The following is a 19,788-nucleotide window of genomic DNA, read 5'->3' as shown; positions in this document are numbered from 1 at the left end:
GGACCCTGAAAAGTCATTGTGTCCAGCCCCTTGCCTTCACTAGCAGGACCAAGTACTGTTTTTGCCCCAGATCCCTAAGTGGCCCCCTCAAGGATTGAACTCACAACCATAGGTTTAGCAGGCCAATACTCAAACCACTGAGCTATCCTTCCCCCTCCCCTAATACTAGTGCCCCCTTGGTTTCAACAGAAAAGATCTGGAGCTAGCTTATTGTCAGCCCTCAGCTATGGAATTCCCTCCCTCCTGCTCCAACAGAGCCTGAATTTGCTGATCTATTGAACTTCTCTCTCTCTGTCTACAGTGCCTATAACTGTTGTATCCCAGGAGCTGAAAAAGGGACCCCCAAAGAATTGTCCATAGTGGTCTTCATAGCAGATTATGCTTCCAGACGGGCTGCTAAGCCAATGTGATTTCCCAGGCCTTCCTTCCTCAGGACTGGGGTTGGGGCGTGAGTGCGCACAAAGAGGAGATTTGTGTTTGCAAGTCGTCAGGCAGGGGTTAATATAGCTCCAGCAGAAATTTCCATAGGTGCTTTCCTAACAAATGATTTCAGCCTCCCGTTGTAGATTGGAGCCCTCGTGAAATCAAAGTGAAAAAACCCACTGATGACTCAGCAATTGGCCCTCGTCTGACTCCAGTGGGCTAGAGCTGGACTGCACAGTGCTTTCCCCATTGTTATTTGCTGTGATGGTCACGACCCAAACAAGTCTCAAAGGTCGCAAAAAAACAAGGAAGGGAAATTGGCCTGTTCACCACTTCTCAGAACAGAAAATCAATATTGATCATTGTAAAAAGCTCCAAGTGACGCAGCCCCCTCGGCTGGCACTTTTTCCTCTAAGCCTCGGAACCCTTTGAGGATGAGGGCAGGTCACTGGACAGTTTGTTGCCATGGTGCCTCTGCAATGTTTGCTTTCCTATTTCACTCTGAGTTCTTTGCTTACTACTCTTGTGAACCACAAAAGGACCTTGTATGAAACAACAGCATCATGAGGCTGTGTGTAACCTGACAGGGAAGGTGCTTGACGCATGCACACAAATAATCCATGTGCATATTCCAGCGCCCAAAGGAAAGAAACAAACCACGCAGGCTCTGACGGGTAAATTAAAATTGCATTTTGGCAACGGCTTTCCCCAGTGCAACGTGAAAACGACACAAGACACAGAGGGCACAGAACAGAAAAGAAGGTGCCTGAGGTTTATCAGGGCTGCTGTTGCAATGGGCAGTGGGAGGTGCTCCCATTGGGCTGTGAAAAAGTCAAAAGGGCACCCAACGTGTACTCTTTTTGTTGTGTTCTTACAGTGCTTTTTGTCCGTTGAGAGAAGCACAGGTACTTGGGAGCTACACAAGCAGGAGAAGGGATGGTCTTCTGGTTAAAACCCAGACCTGGGACTCAGCAGATCCAGTGTTGTCAAGTCTCACTATATTTGATGTTTTCCTTAAAGCCCCAGCTCCTGGAGTCATATGATTAGGTGAGAATCACATTTTCCATTATAAATAAAAGCAAGTTTCTAGCTCTATTGGTTGCAGAAAAAAGCCTGAACACATGAGACCTAAGTGCGCCCTGAAAGCTCAGAAACCAGTACACAAAGAAAAAGAGCCTAAAGTGTATTGTTATTTTTTGAAATCTCATGATTTTTGAAGGCTTGGAGATGGAGATTCTGTAGATCTGAGTTGTACTCCTAGATCTACCACTGATTTTGCTATCTGACCTTAAGGCCAGGTAGTCTTTCAAAGTCTATTAAAATCAATGCCTCCAATTCAGCAAAGCATGTGCTTAACTTTTAAGTGCGTGGGATTTAAGTACAGGATTAAAGTTAAGCACATGGTTAAATGCTTTGCTGAACTGGGGAAAGCAATCCGTGCCTCAGTTTCCCCCATGTAAAATGCAGATGATAATCCCTACAACACAGGGACATTGTGAAAATTCATTGACACATGTAAAATGCATTGAGATCCTCCAAAAAAAGGGCAAAGGACGATTACATGCTCTGATGAATCTCTCACATGATCACAGGCTCCGATGAAACGTTGGTGCCTAGACACCTCAATGATAGGAAAGACTGGTTTTGAGAACAAAGTTCCTGTCATTCAGTCTCTGAGATGAATTGGTAGCCAATTTCCCTGCACCCTGCTTTGTTTGGAAACCTCCCTTATCAAAATAATAGGACAGCATCCTGCATTAACAGTCCCGTTCCCTGCAGTGTCAACATTGCAAATAATGGTGTATTGGCTCATGCCTGAAGGATCCTGCGGTACATTCTTTTTTTATAAGGGCTGTCGCAAGTCTTCTTCTTAAATTCAAGGCCCAGCCAAACACCGACTGTGGTTATCTGTGTGCTATGCAGGTGGCAACTTCTTTAATTGCAGAGGGCTTGAGATTCCTCCCGGATGTAACACTAAAGATAATGGAGTTATACCGGGGTGAATTTGACCTTTGAGCTTTATGTCAGAAGCGTCCACAGCAAGCAGTTCCCTTTCCGCTTTCAGGGAAGCTGTGAGCACAGCTGAATGGTGCTAGTCTTGTGTGTGGTGTTGAGTTGTAAACCTACGTCATTTCACAGGCGATTTATGGTAGATGCACACCTGGTGAGTGGGGATGGGAAGAGATGCAACCCTGGTGAAAGTTAATCCCTGGTGCAAATTGGAGGCAGCCCTCATTTGCAAACCCAACCGTTGTGCAAATGAAGGCTGGGATTTCCCAAGTGACTCCCACTGAAAGTTGGACACCAGCTCCCTTAGCCCCATTTGGAAATGCCAGCCTAGATGTAGCCCGTCTGTGCAAATTCACTACTGTGTAAAATGGACTCAGCCCTTATGAAAAATCAGCCCTTGGTCAAATTAGGTGGGACCAGTTGGCTCCTGGTGTAATTCTCTGTTGTGACAGTGTCTGAGCAGCTGTTGTATACTAGGTCCTGGTATGCTGAGCCCTCCACCACGGATATTTACATAGGATTCTTTGTCTGGGGAACATGCAGCAGATGTTTTTTCAAGGTAGAGTTTGATTATATAAGAAACCAGAGCGGTTCCTGCAGGGTCGGCTTTAGCAAGTGCAGGGCCCGATTTGTGGGGCTTGTACTCACCGGGCGGCGCTCCAAGTCTTCAGCAGCACTTCAGATTGCCGCGCTCCAGCTGGGGGAGCGGGGCCGCGGGGATTGCCGTGCTCTGGCCGGGGGAGCGGGGCTGCGGGGATTGCCGCGCTCCGGCCGGGGTTGCGGGGCCGTGGGACTTGCCGCGCTCCGGCCGGGGGAGCGGGGCCGCGGGACTTGCTGCGCTCTGGCTGGGTGCGGGGCCCTCTTAGGCACGGGACCCAATTTGGGGGAATCGGCCTAAAGCTGGCCCTGGGTTCCTGTCCCTGGGGGCTGGGATGCCAGAGGTACCACACACCACTTAGTTTAATTCAGTATTGAATAAAATGTGGTGAAGGCTGCTGAAGGTTATAAAACTAATGGAAGGCTGGGAGCGAGCCCTGCTTTCCCATCGACCACTCCGCTGAGCTTTCACCACTAGGGAAGGATCTTTGCCAACCTCTAGAATCTATAAACACAGGCATTCGGGGGCTCCTTTGATTTCTATTGATCCCTATTGGACAAGTGCAGGGGTTCTCACAACAAATTTTTTGGTGGCCTCAGAGGGCGGCCATCAACTCTTCCTAGTGGCCAGTCTGACAAATTTTCCTAAAACACTTAATTAACTTTAGGAAAAACAAATAAATATGCACATATACATGTCCAAATCAGTGTAATTAATTTATGTAGGGTTTTTTTTTCAGACTCAATAATAAAAATAATGTACAGTTATATTTTGGTGCCCCAGGTCCCCACTGCCTCCCCTGGCCCTCCACCCATCACCTCTAGCCCCCGCTGCCTCCCCACTGCCCCCCCCCCAGGGTTTCCATTGTCCCCTGGGACCCTGCTCCTCCCCTCCCCCCATTGCCCTGAGCTCCCTTTTGTGACCTTGCACCTCAGGTTCATCCCACTTCTTGCCTCTTGACCACGACACCCCATAAGGCTGGCCATGCTCAAGCCCTGCTGCCCTGGGCTGAAGCCCAGAGCCGGAGCTCCATCGCTGGAGCCAGGCGGGAGTGGTGGAAGGCCGAAGCCTGTCTCCTGAGCCCATTGGCACTGCAGGGAGGGGCTGCTGCTTTGCCCCCTTGCCCTCCCCATCTCTGTCCAGGAGGCTGTGGTGGCCTCAGGAAAACCCCCTGATGGATGCATGCGGCCATGGTGGCCGGTATTGAGAAACGCTGGGGGCTGTTGGGGTTGACTCACAGAGGAGAAAGTGAGAGTCGGCTGGGAAAAATAAACAGGGACTGTCCCTGCTGAGCACAGCGAAATGGGAATGAATGGACCAGCAGTGAGAGTCACAGCCAGTGAGAACCCTGGCCATTGTACAAGGCATTCAACTGCTAATCCTTAAAACACAGAAAGGCAATCACTGTGTCATGTTGTACGGACCCGATCCAAAACTCACTGAATTCAACAGAAAACGTCCCATTGATTTCAGGCCTTATAAAAATAAAAATGACTCCCTATCAGCTAATGACCAGGCTGTCTCTCATGCCCACAACTCCTTCATCTGTTTACTAAGGGGCCAGGCCATGCTCCCTTAGTCATTATTGCTTAAATATTGCCTCCTGATAATATTATTGACAGCACCCTGGCTACTACTGGGACTAACACTGTGTAAAACAGGTACAGTGAATAAATATCTCTGGTGAGAGAGAGTAGGCACATATAGTCACAGAGACAGAAAGACAGCTAGATAGATGGGCATATATAATATTAGAGGGATGGACGGATGGACACAGTATGAGTCATAAGGTATCTGTCAGGAGGATTTCTACCCCATCGGGTTGGAAATGTGGCTGACACAGGGCTCAAAGGCTGTCCACACACAGATGAGTTCTCATTTGTAATGTGTGAGATACTAACGGGAGCTGGTGGGGGTGGGGTGGCAGGAGTCCAGCTACGATTGCCTGGCCGTTCTTTTATAACTACTTTGGGTGACCAGCAGGGACAATTCAGGCTGGGATGTGGCCAAGAGATGCTGTCAAGAGGTCCCCTGGGGGCTGGGGGCAATGGGAAAGAAACCACTGGCCACAGGTAACTGCCGATCCCTGAACATTCTCCCTCAGTTGGGGATAAAATGAAAAGGGGGTTCAAGGGAAAGTGTGGTGTCCTGGAACTGGAGGGGCTGTGTGTTGCCAGGGTGGGGAGTCAGGGATTAGTTGGAAGGAAATTCTGGGATTAAGGAGAGGAAATATTATGAGATTAGGGGAGGGTGTGTGTTTGCCGGGACTGGGAGAGGAACTGTGGGATTAGGAAGAGGCTATTTTGGGATGAAAGGGAGAGGATGCTCAGGGAGGAGAGAGTAATATCAGGTTTGTAACACCCCCATTAGGTTGTGCATTCACACACACACACACACACACAAACACACACACACTCAGTCCCTGGCATGTTTCATAGCACAGAGCTCATGGTTCAGAACAAAGGACGGCATGACTGTCACAGTGCATTTATTTTTGGAAGCATTTCTGTAGAGCTCGTACACCTTGGTTATAAGTCGTATGCAGAGAGCGTCCTGCTCTGGGGGGTTGGGGAGGGGGGCAGTGTGGCCCAGAGGGGAACTATAGGCAAGAGGAGGCAGCTGATGAGAGAACAGCATGTGGACTCCCCCTCGGCTCCCGCACAGCAGGGCCAGGCCGTCCCTGTCACCACTCCCCAGCAGATGGCGAAAGAACCTCAGGGCTGCTTCTCTCTCCAGCTGGGAAGCGAGGGGAACGGGAGGCTGCTGATGGGGTCACTGCACACTGACAGCAGGCTCCCCCGAGCCTGAACATGTTCCCACTGGAGTCTGCGGGAGCTGTGCCACTTGCTCCAATGGGAGGAGGGTCAGGGCCTGTGGGAGCTGCAGGGGAAGGCGGGTTTGAGACTGGGGCACTGCTGCTCAGGAGTAAGATGGTGAGGACAGGCGAGATATCCTTATGCCTGAAGAGGTCAGGCTCATTCTCTGTTAGGGATAGGGGAACCCTCCTGAAGCCCTCACCTGCTGATCAGCCTTCCCCTTCTCTCCAGGTGCCCCTACTGCAAAGGTAACAACCTGTCCTCCACCAGTAACAACCAGCAGGGTTTGAACCTGGAGCCATCAGTGCTAAAAGCACATGCTCTAAAGGGATAATTCCTTCAGTGAGCAGCAATAGTAGGCTTTTATCTCCTGTGTGAAACCACACCCACAGGCAGGAGGAGGTGACACATAGCCCATTCCCAGCTCTTCCACGCTTCGCACGATCAAACTGCTGGGGAAAGGAGGGATAAGCAGGGACAGAGGCCCAGATCCTCAAGGGTATTTAGGTGTCTACCTCCTATTGATTTCAATGGGAATTAGGCACCTAAAGACTTTTAAGGACATGAGCCATAGAGACAAATGGATAGAGATTGGGCTAGTCTGTGGATCGGCAATATGGACAAATAAACAGAGAGACATAATGGGAAACAGGTGCCTTCGCCTGGTTAGCCTGCCAGGAGGTGAAGCACCAAAACCAACTACCAAAGTTCCTTTGCCCTGGTGTTTCTGACCCACCACAAAGCCCCCTGCCTTTGAGATCTGCAGCTACAAGAGGCCCGGAGACCCCAGAGGAGCGGGGGTTTGGAGCAGAACTTTCTGACGTTCCCCATCTCTAGGCACCCTGCAAGGAAGTGAGGAGGGGCAGGGTCTCATTTCCCCAACACACAAGCAAGATATCAGCAAACCGGGCACAGGGAACCAGTCCCCACTCCCTCTCTGATGATCAAAGGAAATAAGCACAGTATGAAGGGAGAGATCCTTGCTGCACGTCTTGTAGATGTGCAGGTTTTTCCCACAGCTGGGAAACGATCATCCGCTGGGCTGCTCTGCACCTCCCACCAATGCCTGGGACATACAGAATCACAGAGCAAGCTGGGACCTTTGCTCCAATCCCTGGTGATGCATTAGAGCAGAGGTGGGCAAACTACGGCCTGCGGGCCATATCTGGCCTATAGGACTGTCCTGCCTGGCCCCTGAGCTCCCAGTTGGGGAGCCCAGCCCCCGGTCCCTCCCCTGCTGTCCCCCCGCAGCCTCAGCTTGCTCTGCGCAGCACGGTGGCGTGGCTGGCTCTGGCCGGGTGGCGTGACTGCTAGTCCTGTCACTCTGAGCGGCATGGTAAAGGTGCGGGGAGCGGGGGGGCTGGATAACGGGCAGGGCGGTGGTCAGGGGACAGGGAGCAGGGGGTGGTTGGATAGGTATGGGAGTCCCAGGGGGCCTGTCAGGGAGCGGGGGTGTGGATGGGGTCGGGGTAGTCAGGGGACAGGGAGCAGGGAGGGTTGAATAGGGGGTGCGATCCCGGGGGGACGGTTAGGGGTGGGAGGTCCTGGGAGGGGGCAGTCAGGGGACAAGGAACAGGGGGGGTTGGATGGGTCAGAGGTTCTGAGGGGGGCAGTTAGGGGGCAGGAAGTGGGAGTGGGTGGATAGGGGGTGGGGGCCAAGCTGTTTGGAGAGGCACAGCCTTCCCTACCCGGCCCTCCATACAGTTTCGCAACCCCGATGTGGCCCTCAGGCCAAAAAGTTTGCCCACACCTGCACTAGAGACAAAGGGAACATCGAGACACTATGGGTCTGATTCTTGCGGACACTACAGCCCCTTTGCACCAACCTGGCCTCCACATGGGGGTCGATTAGTTACATGCTCTTTAAGGCATGTGGTGTAAAGGGGCTCGGGGTGAATGGGAATCAGCCTGGAGGCTGGAGTTCTGCCTCCCTGAGTAGAATACAGGAGCTCAGGAGACAATTGCTCCTATCACTGACACCGACGCGACTCCACCCTGTCAGTGGGGAACATACTAGTGAGACTGAGAGACGATTTGGGCCCTGTAGCCATTGGTTGATGTCATCCATAAACATCAAAGGCCAGGCAGAGCCAGCACTGGGATCACGCCAGGAGCTGGGTGGGCTGAACCTTGGTAGTTCAGGAAACCCCTGGCTTCCTTCTCTCCAGTCCCTCTTGTATGGAGGAGTCTCTCCTTTCACTCCCTGTCGCTGTGGCTGTCAGCAATTCCATTTAACTTGAGCCATGTAAGCACATGGCAAGCGAAAGGCAGGATAGAAATCCACACACTAGACAAAGCAGCACAGGCACATTTCCCTTTAGCTGCCATCCGGTCTGGCCTGAAAGACTCACTGGTGCTTATGCAGCGGGATTGTGCACTGGAGCAGATGCACTAGATTTCTGCTCTGGGATTGTGCACCGGTGCATATGCACGGGGATGGTGTCCTGGGCACGTGCACTAGATTTGTGCACTAGCGAATGCTCTCTGACCCTCTCCGCTGGCCCTGGATTTGTGCATGGGGATATATGCGCCCAAGGCACATGGGCTCATGCACTAGACTTGATAGCTAGCATGCTGATAGCTCTTCCTGTCTGCAGGTCAAAAAGGAGGGCGAGCAACAGTATCTCCCTTTTACAGAAGGGGAAACCGAGGCACAGCAATTTACCCAAGGTCACACAGCAGGTCAGTAGAAAAGCCAAGCCTGGACTCCTGAGCCCCAGTCCCTTACACTAACCACCAAACAATGTTGCCCCCTGCAGCTTGACAGAGAGAAGATGCCTGGAGGGAAGCAAAGCAATTCACAGCAGTAAAGTGGGGGAGGTACAAAGGGCGCCTTCCAGTCCTACTTCCATTAGCTCCCAGAAGGCTGTGGAAGGCAGCTCACTGAGGACGCTGGGATGATCTGGGCTGAGGTTGCCACTGGGCACACTTCCAGAGAGCCCTCTTGCAGGGCGACTGGGGGAGCCAAAGAGGGTCAGGTGGTCTCAGGAGTGGTGCAGCCGCACAGAGCAGTGTCTCTACAATCTGAACATGGATGATGGCTACAGGAAGTGCGGCAGAAGCTGCTGGAAGAGTTTGGGAGAAGTCACGACAAGGGCTTCTTCCAGGCCGGCTACCCGGCGCTGTGTATGGGGACAGGAGCATGTGTGCAGAGGGGGCTGCAGGGAGGGTTCAGGGTGACGGATACAGGGATGTATGCATGTGTGTCAGTGGGTGGGAGATGCAGCATGGCATGGTGCACTGCCAATGCACCGTATCTGGGTTCACCGATAAGAATGTGCACACAGGAGTAGCTGTGTGTGCGTGGAAGGTGCAGTAGTGAGAGTGGATGTGTACAGGCATGGATCTGAGATTGTACATGGATGTGGCTGTCCATGAACGGCAGTATATGGGCATGAATATAAGGCTCTATGCGAGGAGATGGACGTGAGGTTAAGGGGTGCAGGAATGTGTGTTTGTTAATGGGGTGCACAGGGACTGCATGGACATGTAAAGAGTGAGTGTAGATGCATATGGTATGGCTAGGAGACTGCAAAGGGGTGTACATGGGAGTGTTGGAGTGTACGCGTGCTGGAGACATATGGGCAGGAATGTAATGTGTATGAGATGCTGGAGGGCATGTGCATATGCGTATGAGTTTATCTATGGAGGGATGACTGTGGTGAGTACACACTCCTGCATACGAGTGCATGGATGGAATGTGTGCTGGGTATGCATGGACTGACGGGCCTGTGTGAGTATGTGTGTGTTCTGGACCTGTCCATGGATATGGCCGTGGGGCAGCGCATGGGCACAGACAGGAAGCTTTAGCCTGAGGAGAGGCAGTGCGTTGGAGTCCCCGGCTCCAGGGGTGTTGCAAGTGGAAGAACATTTTCTCTGCACAGTGTCTAGGCGTGAGGCAGGGAGCTGGGCAGGCGGCAGGGACACCCCTTACAAGCTGAGGTCCACCACAACGTGCCTGTAGACCAGCGTGCTGCTCTTGAAGCTGGGGGCCAGCAGGATGTCCATGTCCTCCAAGGGGACATAGTGGAAGGCCCGGGGGGCTTGGACGGAGAGTTCCTGGAACTTGACAAACTTCTGCTTCTCCTCATCCCAGAGGTAAATGTGGGTGAAGGAGAAGTCGCTGCCCAGTGCCATGTACTGGCGCTGGGACACCAGGAAGGGCTGCATGACCATGGAGCCCCGCGAGGGCAGGGTCTGCAGCTCAGTGAAGCGCTGCCCTTCCCACTTGACCACCTTGGAGTCCCCGATGTAGCGGCTGAGGCACAGGTAATTGTCTTTCTTGAACTTGAAGTGCTTGACCATCTGCACGTCCATCACCTCAGCCACCTCCCCCTGCTGCACAAACTGCTTCTGGGCACGGCTCCACTGGTAGATGATGGGGGCCTGGGAGCTGCTGGAGATGATGAGCCGGGGCTTGCCTTCGTTCTCCACATATTCCACATCAGTGTCGCGGTGCCAGGGGTGCAGGGCCTGGTGGGAGTAGAAGCCATTCTGGTTCCAGCGGTAGAGGCTGGTGGAGCCGGCCTTGGAGCTGTCGGCGATGACGAAGTACCAGTCGCCGTCAATCCGGAAGGCCTCGATGTCATTGGGCTTGCGGATCTTCCTGCTGTCCATGTCCTGGATCTTGATGAACTTGTCCACGTTGGTGTCCCAGCGGTAGATGTAGGAGCCACCGAAGAGCTGTGCCACCACCACATAGAGCTGTGACTGGGCCACGATGGGCTTGCAGTACACGGCTGAATGAGCTGCAAGGGGGCAAAAGGCAGAGTCAGCAGGGCAGGCCCCCGGCCCCCTGCTCCAGTGCACACTGTGCATGCATCAGACATGGTCTGCACCCAGAGCCCATTCTGGGTGGCCACAGAGATCCAGCCCAGATTCTCGTCCTCCCGGCGATGCACCCGGAGCCCATGCCAGGTGAGCAGAGAAATCCAGTTCCCGCTCTTCATACCCAAAATAAATTAGGCTGAGGGTTCCCTCTCCCTGTCAGGACTGAAGAGCTTTTTCACCTGTGTCTGTCACAGACACATGCGCTTCCTGGCGCGCGGGGAGAGGAGAAGAACCCGGACTGGATTTTGGTGCCCATCTGGAAGGATGACGTCCAAGTGAATAGCTCTGGAGCAGTTTCCAGTAGCTAGTGGAGGAGAGTGTCCCAGGTGAGCAGCGTTAGCATACCTGCTTGCAGACACACATACCACACACTTCTGCACACACCTGCATAGTGATGGAAAATCCAAACCCTCCCTTAGACTAGGCTTCCCAGGGAGGTGGTGGAATCCCCCTCACTGGAGGATTTTAAGAACAAGTTGGACAAACACCTGTCAGGGATGATCTAGGTTTACTTGGACCTGTCTCAGTGCAAGGATATGAACTAGATGACCTACCGAGGTCCCTTCCAGTCATACAGTTCTATGATTCTATAACCTCTCACATATACACACACAGCGGCACTTTCACATGTACACACAAACACTTGGAAACTCTCCCATAGACGCATGCACGCACCCTGTTGTTGGCCTTGAATCTGAAGGGGGCTCCAGGTTGCTTTGCGGTGACAGCTCCTGCAATCCGCACTCCCTGCCTCTGCCCAAAGGGAGTGGGAAGAACCACCCAGCACTGCCAGGTGTTTCTGCCCCTAAGCTCTGCATCATAAACCCCATGGGTAGCTCACAGCTTCCCAGGAGCCCACCCTGAACCACGCCAGGGAGGCTAACATGCCCTCTTCCTATCCCCCTGCCATGTGCCTCTTCGTGGTTCATGCAATGAGAGACTGATTGCAAGTGATCATGAACCCCTGATGATAGGATCTTGCTGTTTCTCCTCGTGCTCGCTATTATGGGACTTGCTGTCTCCCATCTCTGGCCCCACTCCTCCAGGGAAGTACAGGGCCATGGCAGGATGTCTGTCTGCACGGCTGGTTCTTACCAGGGATGCGGTCAAAGTCCCATAGCTTGCGCTCCACATAGTCCCACTTGAGGATGGTGCAGCTGCTGGCACTGGGCTGTGCCAGTGCTACATAGAGGTCGCTGCTGTAGACAAAGGGCTCAGCTGACACTGACTGGAATGGCAGGACCTGGTGCACCACAAAGTCTGGGAGGGAAGGGGTGAAGATGAGGCACCAGTGGGGACCCCCGTCACACCACCCAGCCCACTGCTCCCTGGCCGTAGCAGCATGTCCAACGGCTTTGCTTTTCAACCACGCCCATGGAAAGTGGCCCCGTATCCACTCTCTCCTGCCTCCAGCCCCAGCCTGCTAAACGAGCACGAGTCGTGCCTAGTGAAGCAGTGAGAGCCAGCAGCCAGTCCTACCTGTCGTGATGCAGCTGAAGTCCTTGAGGGCCAGGTCCCGGATCTTCTGCCCCTGGTAGCGGATGGGGCTGCTGCAGAAGATGGCAGGCACCGTTGCATTGGTCCTCTCCATCCATTCCACCAGCCACTTGATTTTGCAGTCGCAGATCAAAGCGTTGCCCCGGAGGTCCCTGTGGAGGGAAGGGTTTACAATAGAGCATTGGTCACATGAGCAATGAAACCCCACTATTGCCCCTCCATCACCCCACAGCTACAGACAAGGCCGGGAACCCCAAGCATGTCCCCACGGTCTGGGCCTGGAGAAGGAAATGGTTCCAGCTCTGGGGGAAGCTAGTCTCAACCCTGGTGTGTGGGTGGGGAGCACATTTAGTCCCTTGTGTCTCATTAAAGAGACCCATCCCTCTGTTCTCCCTCCTGTATTCTGAGCCCACAGAGCCCTAAGGTGCATGTGGATATTGACATCTTCCACCCCAAAGAGAAGGCTAGGGAGCTGGGCACTGGATCTGCAGGCCAGGAGGGGTGGGGTGAAGGCACTGGGGTAAGCAGGAGAATGGGGAGGCAGTTGGGCGGCTGCAAGGACCTTGGCCCAGCCCGGGATCAAGGTTCCTGGGCTCTGATATCCTGCTCGTTGGCTCTACACAGCATGGGACAGTGTCTCCCTCAATAACAGGTCCCTAGTGGTGGCAGCAGGCCTGGGCAGGGCCTTACAGGTCACTGAGGATGTCCAGGGGTGTGAAGATATCTCTGGGCAGCGTCTGCAGGTTGTTGTTGGCCAAAGAGCTGAAAGAGAGGGGAGAGAGAGAGAGAGAGAGAGAGAGAGAGAGACTTATTGCCAGGAAAAGTGGCACCTCCTTTCGAATGGACGCTGGGCAGAAGGCCTGGACTGGAAGCCAGCCCTGTGTCCACAGTGGCAACCCCCACCCCACGTCTCCTGCTTTCTTTGATAGGCGTAGCTACCACCCTAAAAGTCAGAGAGGTAGGGTTGTCTGCTCACTGCGAAACTCACAAATAGATGGACCTGTTGTACTACTGTGTCAGGCATGCCATCCCCACAGGCACGTGCCTGGCATGTCAGGCGTATTATACCCACAAGCTCTGTGGCGCACATTATACCCACAGGCATGTGAGAGGTGTGCTATACTCACAAGTGCTGTGAGGTATGGCATGCCCACAGGGCGTGCTAGGTGCACTCTGCCCACAGGCCCATGCCAAGCGTGCCATGCCCACCAGCACGGGTCATACTCACAGGTGTGTCAAGGACTTCAGTCCTCGGAAGGTGAATTTCGACAGCGAGCGGATGTCATTGTTCTCAATGAACCTGCGGGGACAAATGGGGACACAGGTCACGCCCTCTGCTCCCTGAGAGATGGTGCTGCCAAGCAGCCCCAGGGACTGAGCTCCCCTCTCTCCTGGGGTGGCCCCTTCAGATGGGAGAAGAGCATTCATAGGGTGGGATGCCGCGACCCCCCCAACCCTAACCAGAGGTAGCACCTTCCCTACAACCCCCACCCCCTGAAAGACCTTCTCCTCCCATTTCCCACCATCCCCTCCCTCCAGCCGACCCTGGTGTGAAGGAGAGGCGCACGTACAGGTACTGCAGGTGGGAGAGGCCGGTGAAGGCATCGTCCCCGATCAGCGTAAACTTGTTGGAGTTCAGTAAGCTGCAAAGAGAAAGGTGAGACATCAGCTCCAGGGGCTGCCATCTCCAGCACAGCTGGGCTGCATTGGGGGTGCTAGGCTGAGAATCAGAGAGATGGGAACCCCTTCCCACTGCCGGGGGTGCACCGAGAAGGCAGAGATCTGGATGCAGGGTCTGAGTGCAAATACTACCTGCTGCAGCTCAGCCGTGGCCAGAGGTTAACCCCTGATGCCCAGGCAAGGGAAGGTTCCATGGAGTGGGGGAGGCCTTCCCATTGCACAGGGCTGTAGTGCCTCCATGTAGGATGGTGGGGGAGCAGAGTCCTCCCTCGTGCCTGTGGTTTGTCCCAGAGAGAGGGATAGAGGGGAGGTTTTCTCTGCCCATCTGTATCTCCCATGACCTCACCATTCAGCCACCTAGATCAGGCAGGTCCAGCTTTGCGGGAGATCAAACCTTACAGCTCCAAGGCCTCCCTAAGGAGACTCTACCGAGCCTTTACCAGCCCTTGTTGCCTCACAGGGTATGGGAAGACCTGTGTCCCCCTCCCTGGGGACTGCCGTGGCAATAACAAGCCCCCATCCCAATGAGAGACCCAGAGACGTACAGGAACTGCAGGAGGGGGATGTGAGCGAAGGCTGCTGCTTTGATTTCAGTAAAGGCCGCGTTCACCATTGTCCTGCGGAGAAGGAAACGGGGAGAGAAAAGCTCAGGACCATTCCAGGAGGATGGGGAGTTCAGCACTCAGAGAAGTGACAGCAGGATAGTGTGGGCTGGAGGTAGGCAGACAGCAGTGTGCAGAGCCCGTCAGAGACTTTTCAGCTAAATTTGTTTTTGTGGGGAAATACCCGTTCACAGAAACCAAAGCTGCCCTCAGGGAAGGATGGTTGGTTTCTACGGGTTTCCCCGTTTCCGAACAAACTTGAAACCACATTTTAAATTGCTGAGGGCTCCCCTTTTTGGACATTTTCCAAATGAAAAAAAAAAAAGTTTATTTTTCAGGTCAACATGTTTTTCAGTTTCAAAATTTTAGTGCACGGTAAAGGAAAAGTTTTTTTTAAAAGGTCGAAATTGAAATGATGCGTTTTCCCGGACTCAATTTGAAATTTTCTACCGATCTTTGGTTTGCAAATATTTTCAAGATTTCAACTTCTGGTCCTGATTCAGAATGGGGAAAATGTAGAAATCTTGAAAATCCTTGCACGTGAGGACAAGCATTTCCTGCCTGGTTCAACTGGTATGTGCTGTGTAAGCATCTCTGCCTCTCGTGTTGCTCTGCCAATGCCCCTCAATGCTGGCCCACAGTCCCCCTGCTCTCCCAGCCCCAGGGCCTGCCACAGCTCTGCTGACACCCCTCAATCCTGATCTGCAGTCTCCTGTTATCCTAGTCCTAGCTTGGCGTGTTCCAGTTATTGCTCTTGGATCCAGGTACAGCCTTTCCAGGGGGAAGTTTATATCTGCCCTCTGCTCCCCAGGTGGAGGAGGTATATTTAAAGAGCTCTCTTTTTTGCTGTAATTACAGCCTGTAGGTCCAGGGTAGTCCCGCAGGTCCAGTCAATAGGGCCATGCGTGTTTAAAGGGAGCCTGCCTGCCTCCCACTGCAGAGAGCTGGTCTGCCTGGGACAGGTCCAGCCAGTGCAGTCTGATTGGAAATAAGCCAACGGAGGCAGTGATGCTGAGTGTGTGTGTGTGTGTGTGTGTGTGTGTGGGGGGGGGGGGGGGGGGGGGGGGGGGGGGGAGAATGGCTAATGCAATGCAGGACCCACAGCATGGAGCAGACAATGAAAGAATGAGGTCAGCAGGCATCCCACCCTGGGCTCTAGGGTTTGAGGGGGCCAAGCCAAGGACAAGGGACCTAGGATGGGCAGAAATGGGGTATGCTTCAGGGCTTCAGACAACCTCTATTAGCGATCAGGATGGGAGTTATGCAGGGGTGGGGGGCAGATTATCTCCCATCTGCTATTGTGCTGGTGCTGGCCGCTCTCAGAGACAGGACACTGGGCTAGATGGCCCTCGGGTCTGATCCAGTCTGGCAGCTCCTGTGTTCCTATGGAATTTCTCAGGCTCCAGCAGGGACATAGCCAGGGGGAGCATGCAGTGCACACACACAGCAGACAAAAAGGGACTCTCTCTCTCACATGCACACACTCTAACATCAGACACATACACACACACGCAAACGCCACACAGCAGATGCACACCCCAGACAAAAGATACAGGGGCACCAGACACACACACCTACCAAGCACACGCCCACACTTCCCCCACACCACCATGGCAATCTACAAAGGGTCAGTTCCAGTATGTCGCTGCGGAGATATAGCAGTGACAGGCGCATGAGATTAGATTAAACCATTTCTTTTCCTTCCCTGCTCTCACCCCAGCCAGGCCAGGAGGGACCCGCAGGCAGAGTCAGGAGCCCTTCGAGGTCAATGAGAGGTGGCATGGTGCCACACCGAAGGGGGCAGTCAGGACCTATTGCTAGGTCTGGATCAGCTGTGACTAAAACAGTGGAAGGAAAGGGCTGCCTATTTCTGTGCTGAGGAGCTACCCAGGAGGTGGCAACACACGGCTGAAAGAGTGTTCGTGTAGCTCTCTCCCTGCACACACACACACGCTTACTGCACTTGCACCAACACACACTACTTTTCATACACCTCGCTTTCATTCACACACACACAGACACAAACTTCTATACACAAACCTGCTCATTTATAAACATAATGCATTTGCACACCACACACATGCATCGCATGTATGCGCACCCCCCCCCCACCTGATCAACAACATGCTCACGCAGCCATGCACATGCTTACACTGATGCACACCCAGACACATAAAATGATCAGAAAGAAAAATACACCCAAGAGGTATAGATACCCAGCATGGTCATGCTGACATGTTTACATGACACACACATGATTTTCTCATATCAAAAAGCAGCTACAGTATACATACACGAGAACCTGCACGCACACAGAGGGCTATTATTAAACACACATCATACATTTGTGCACACATATACCCCAAGGATTCACACACACACCATCTCGAACCCACAACAACCCCGTTCTGATGTAACCCCAAGGAATATGCTGACTTCTGGGAACCCTCCAACAGCATCAAGGGCCCTCAGCCTTTTAGTCCAAAGTTCGATCAACCCCACGGATTCCCCACCTCCATCTCCCTCAACCACAACCCCAAAGATTCCCCCAGCCCACCTACCTCCCCCACTATACCCCATCCTTTATCCCAGTGATCCCCCCTCCACCCACTCCCTCCTGCTCTGCTGATACTCACAGGGAAATGACCTCCGGGGGCAGGTTCCTGGGGACCGCTTTGGAGTCGATGCAGAAGGCAGTGTCCCTGGTGCAGGAGCAGCTCTGGGGACATGGGGGCAGCTTGGGGGCTCGCTTGGAGCCTGCAGGCAGCCAGAGGTAGGCCAGGCTGATCAAGAGGAAGGCAAGGACTTGCCCCCTCCTCATCACTTTCCCTGGCTGCAGCTCAGCCATCGCCCTGGCCTGGCCTCCCTCCCCTGCAGGAGAAGAATCCCCCCGTGGACTGTTGCTTCAGCTCTGCTCTGTAATCCTCCCTCCTCTCCTGGCTTTGCTCTCAAGCCCAGGAGCTGCAGTGAAGAGCTGAAGCAATCCTGGGAGTGAGGATGCCACAGTCCATCATGCTTCTCTGCAGAGCACCACACTCAACTGCTGGGGTGGGGGAAGCAGGAGTGCTTTGCTGCTGAATGATTCGTCTAAGTGATATCACGGCTGGGGATCTCTGTGGTGCATGGGGAGTGTGCCGCGTGCAATAGCATGTGTGTGTGTGCATACTGCATGCACTAGTGTGTTTGCAGGCATGAGTGTATGTATGTACTGCATGTAACTGTGTATGTGTGTCTCTCTCTAGGTATGAATTCTGCAGGCGTGTTTGAATACATATGTGTGTCTCTCTGTGTGTGCATGTGAATCTGAAAATACATGTGCAAGAATGTAACTGTGAATGTTTGTAGTGTGCATGCAAATGTGGTGTGTATACAAATATATGACTGTGTGTGTACTTTGTATGTACGGGGCTGTGCACAATGGAGAATGTATGGGTTGTGAACGGCTCTGACTGGGCTCTTATGTACCCGAGAGTCTGTGTGCGCTTCTGTGACTGCATGAGCCTGTGTGCACCTGGGTTGTGTATGTTCTATGTGCATTTGTGTGTTTGTTTATATGTGTGTGTGAACATGGGGTGCACATGCATGCATGAGTGTGTGACTATGTACATGTGGGTCGGTGTACTTGAGTGGGTGAACAGGTGTGCACATGGAAGTGTGTGCACCTGAGTGCTCTTGTGTGTATCCCGAGAACTGCCAGAGTTAGGGCAGTTAAAGCACAGACTCTTCCACTGGCCTCTGGCCCTCGCTGACTCACCCTCCCCATCACACTCATTCCCGTTCGCCAGTAGTACAGAGGCCTTCACCTGAAGCAGCATCCTCCCACCTGAAGTGGGGGCCATGGCTTTGCCCTCCCTGCCTGCTCATTTCCTTCCGATCTCTCTGCCCTGTGCCCCTGGGTTTGCAGCATTCTACCTATGCCCCCGATTCCCTCCCCCATCAACCCCTGCCACCACCGCCACCACCACCCCGTACGCTCCCCAACCCCCTCCCGTCTGACACGTCCTTGCTGAGCTGCTCCTGGATAATTTATGATGAGCTGAGTGACTCGTGAGGCACACGCCAAACAGTGGCTTCCGTCCCAGGCACAGCCTTCTCCTGGCTAACAATGAGAGGGGATGGCTCTATAGAGGGCATTCTTACTCTCCGCAGCTGGGCCTGAGGCCAGGACACTGACAACAAACAAACAAGGGTCCCAGGGCCCAGCAGAGGCAGAGCAGGGGGAGAAGTGATAGGCAAGTCCTGGGGTTGTCACTGAGCTCCCATGGGGCAGGAGAGGGGAGACAGCAAAGGGAGGGACATGGCCAGAAGCAATGGAGTGAAGGGATGGGTGGAACTGGGGCAGGACACATTATGGCAGCCTAGCTCCCCTTCACTGGAAGGGGCCTCAGTGCACAGGGTTCATCATTGCTCCATCTGTACTTTCTCCAGGAAGCAAGGCAGGAAGCTGGGGGCAGTCCTGATGCTCAAGGTGCACCTGACAGCCTGAGGGTAAGAAAAATACAAGGAGAGCTCTTCCTGCTGAGGGCTGGGCCAGCACCCCCAGTGCAAAACCAGCACAAAGGAGCAACCTCCATTCTGCGCAGGCTCCGAGGCCTCAGGCGGGGAAGCTGGGGACCTAATAGCTGGGTACCATTGCCAGTCCTTTTATGTTCTGTCACTAGGCCTATGCAATCAGCTGCAGACAGGGTCAGGCTGAGCAGCTGTCAGGCCATGGTTAACTGCAGAACAACTGTAAGGTCAGATCAGCCTGGAGCAGGGTCAGAGGTTAGCTGTCAAACAGCAGAGAGGTCAAAATTCACTGGGGACCAGCTGGTGTGTTAGGAAGTGCCTGCATTCATTCAGTGAGCTGTAGAAATCAGCTCATCTCTGCCCAGCTGCAGCCCTGCAAACTTCCCCTGTCAAAGGTCTCACCCCTATTAGTATAAAGTCCCTTACCCCAGAGGCTGTCCACAGCTGCAATTATTTAGATCCAGGTTTGAGACCAGATTTTGAAGCCCTCAGTGTCAAGAGAGAGGGTGGCTCAGAGCTTTGGTTCGGGTCTGTCTCTAATTGCAACATGTGGAAGCAACAACGTTGGGATGAGACACCGAGAGGGAACACTCCAGTGTTTGAGGGATCAGACTCCATGACCCGTTCAGCACATTGGACAGAATGTGACTGACCCACGGCCCCTCCCCAAAGGCCCCCGGCAGCCCACACTCCGATAAGGGCCCGGGCACTCACAACTAGTGCTCTTGTGAAAGGCTTTTGATTTTCGGCTTTTGCTTTGAACATTTGAAGCACCATCAGGTGCCAGAGGGGCTCAGAGACTCGGGGCACTGAGCCAAGCCTG

The 19,788-nt window shown here is 53.5% G+C and overlaps 1 protein-coding gene and 1 long non-coding RNA gene across 3 annotated transcripts; one reads left to right on the top strand and one right to left on the bottom strand.

Moving 5' to 3' along the window:
- The first annotated feature begins 1,341 nt into the window (after positions 1-1,341).
- Positions 1,342-8,528, top strand: LOC135981556 (uncharacterized). Its single transcript, XR_010598624.1, has 2 exons — positions 1,342-1,470; positions 8,445-8,528. It is a non-coding gene; the product is annotated as an uncharacterized LOC135981556 (long non-coding RNA).
- On the bottom strand, positions 8,471-17,450 carry LGI3 (leucine rich repeat LGI family member 3). Of its 2 annotated transcripts, XM_005285109.5 has the most exons (8): positions 17,093-17,450; positions 14,400-14,471; positions 13,746-13,817; positions 13,403-13,474; positions 12,865-12,936; positions 12,157-12,326; positions 11,773-11,937; positions 8,471-10,595 (listed from the first exon to the last, which is right to left on the bottom strand). In XM_005285109.5, exons 1-8 carry the CDS (start codon positions 17,302-17,304, stop codon positions 9,778-9,780), a joined length of 1,653 nt encoding a protein of 550 aa, XP_005285166.1. In that variant the 5' UTR covers positions 17,305-17,450; the 3' UTR covers positions 8,471-9,777. The 2 variants fall into 2 exon arrangements, with proteins under 2 accessions (XP_005285166.1, XP_005285167.1); XM_005285110.5 differs by lacking the exon at positions 14,400-14,471 and having other exon boundaries at positions 9,644-10,595.
- Between the last annotated feature and the right edge of the window lie 2,338 nt (positions 17,451-19,788).

The sequence above is a fragment of the Chrysemys picta genome, chromosome 2 (assembly GCF_011386835.1).
Source record: "Chrysemys picta bellii isolate R12L10 chromosome 2, ASM1138683v2, whole genome shotgun sequence".
NCBI classification, from domain to species: Eukaryota; Metazoa; Chordata; order Testudines; family Emydidae; genus Chrysemys; species Chrysemys picta.
The sequence above is the reverse complement of the archived record's forward strand: the minus strand, read 5'-3'. Positions and strand labels throughout refer to the sequence as shown.

Excerpts from the sequence above, each read along its gene's own strand:
- LGI3 (XM_005285109.5), bottom strand. The coding sequence starts at position 17,304 with ATGGCTGAGCTGCAGCCAGGGAAAGTGATGAGGAGGGGGCAAGTCCTT. Across the intron at positions 13,475-13,745 it reads CTCTCCCACCTGCAGTACCT|GTTCATTGAGAACAATGACA; the intron begins GTACGTGCGCCT and ends TTGTCCCCGCAG. Across the intron at positions 11,938-12,156 it reads CTTCAGCTGCATCACGACAG|ACTTTGTGGTGCACCAGGTC; the intron begins GTAGGACTGGCT and ends CTTCCCTCCCAG.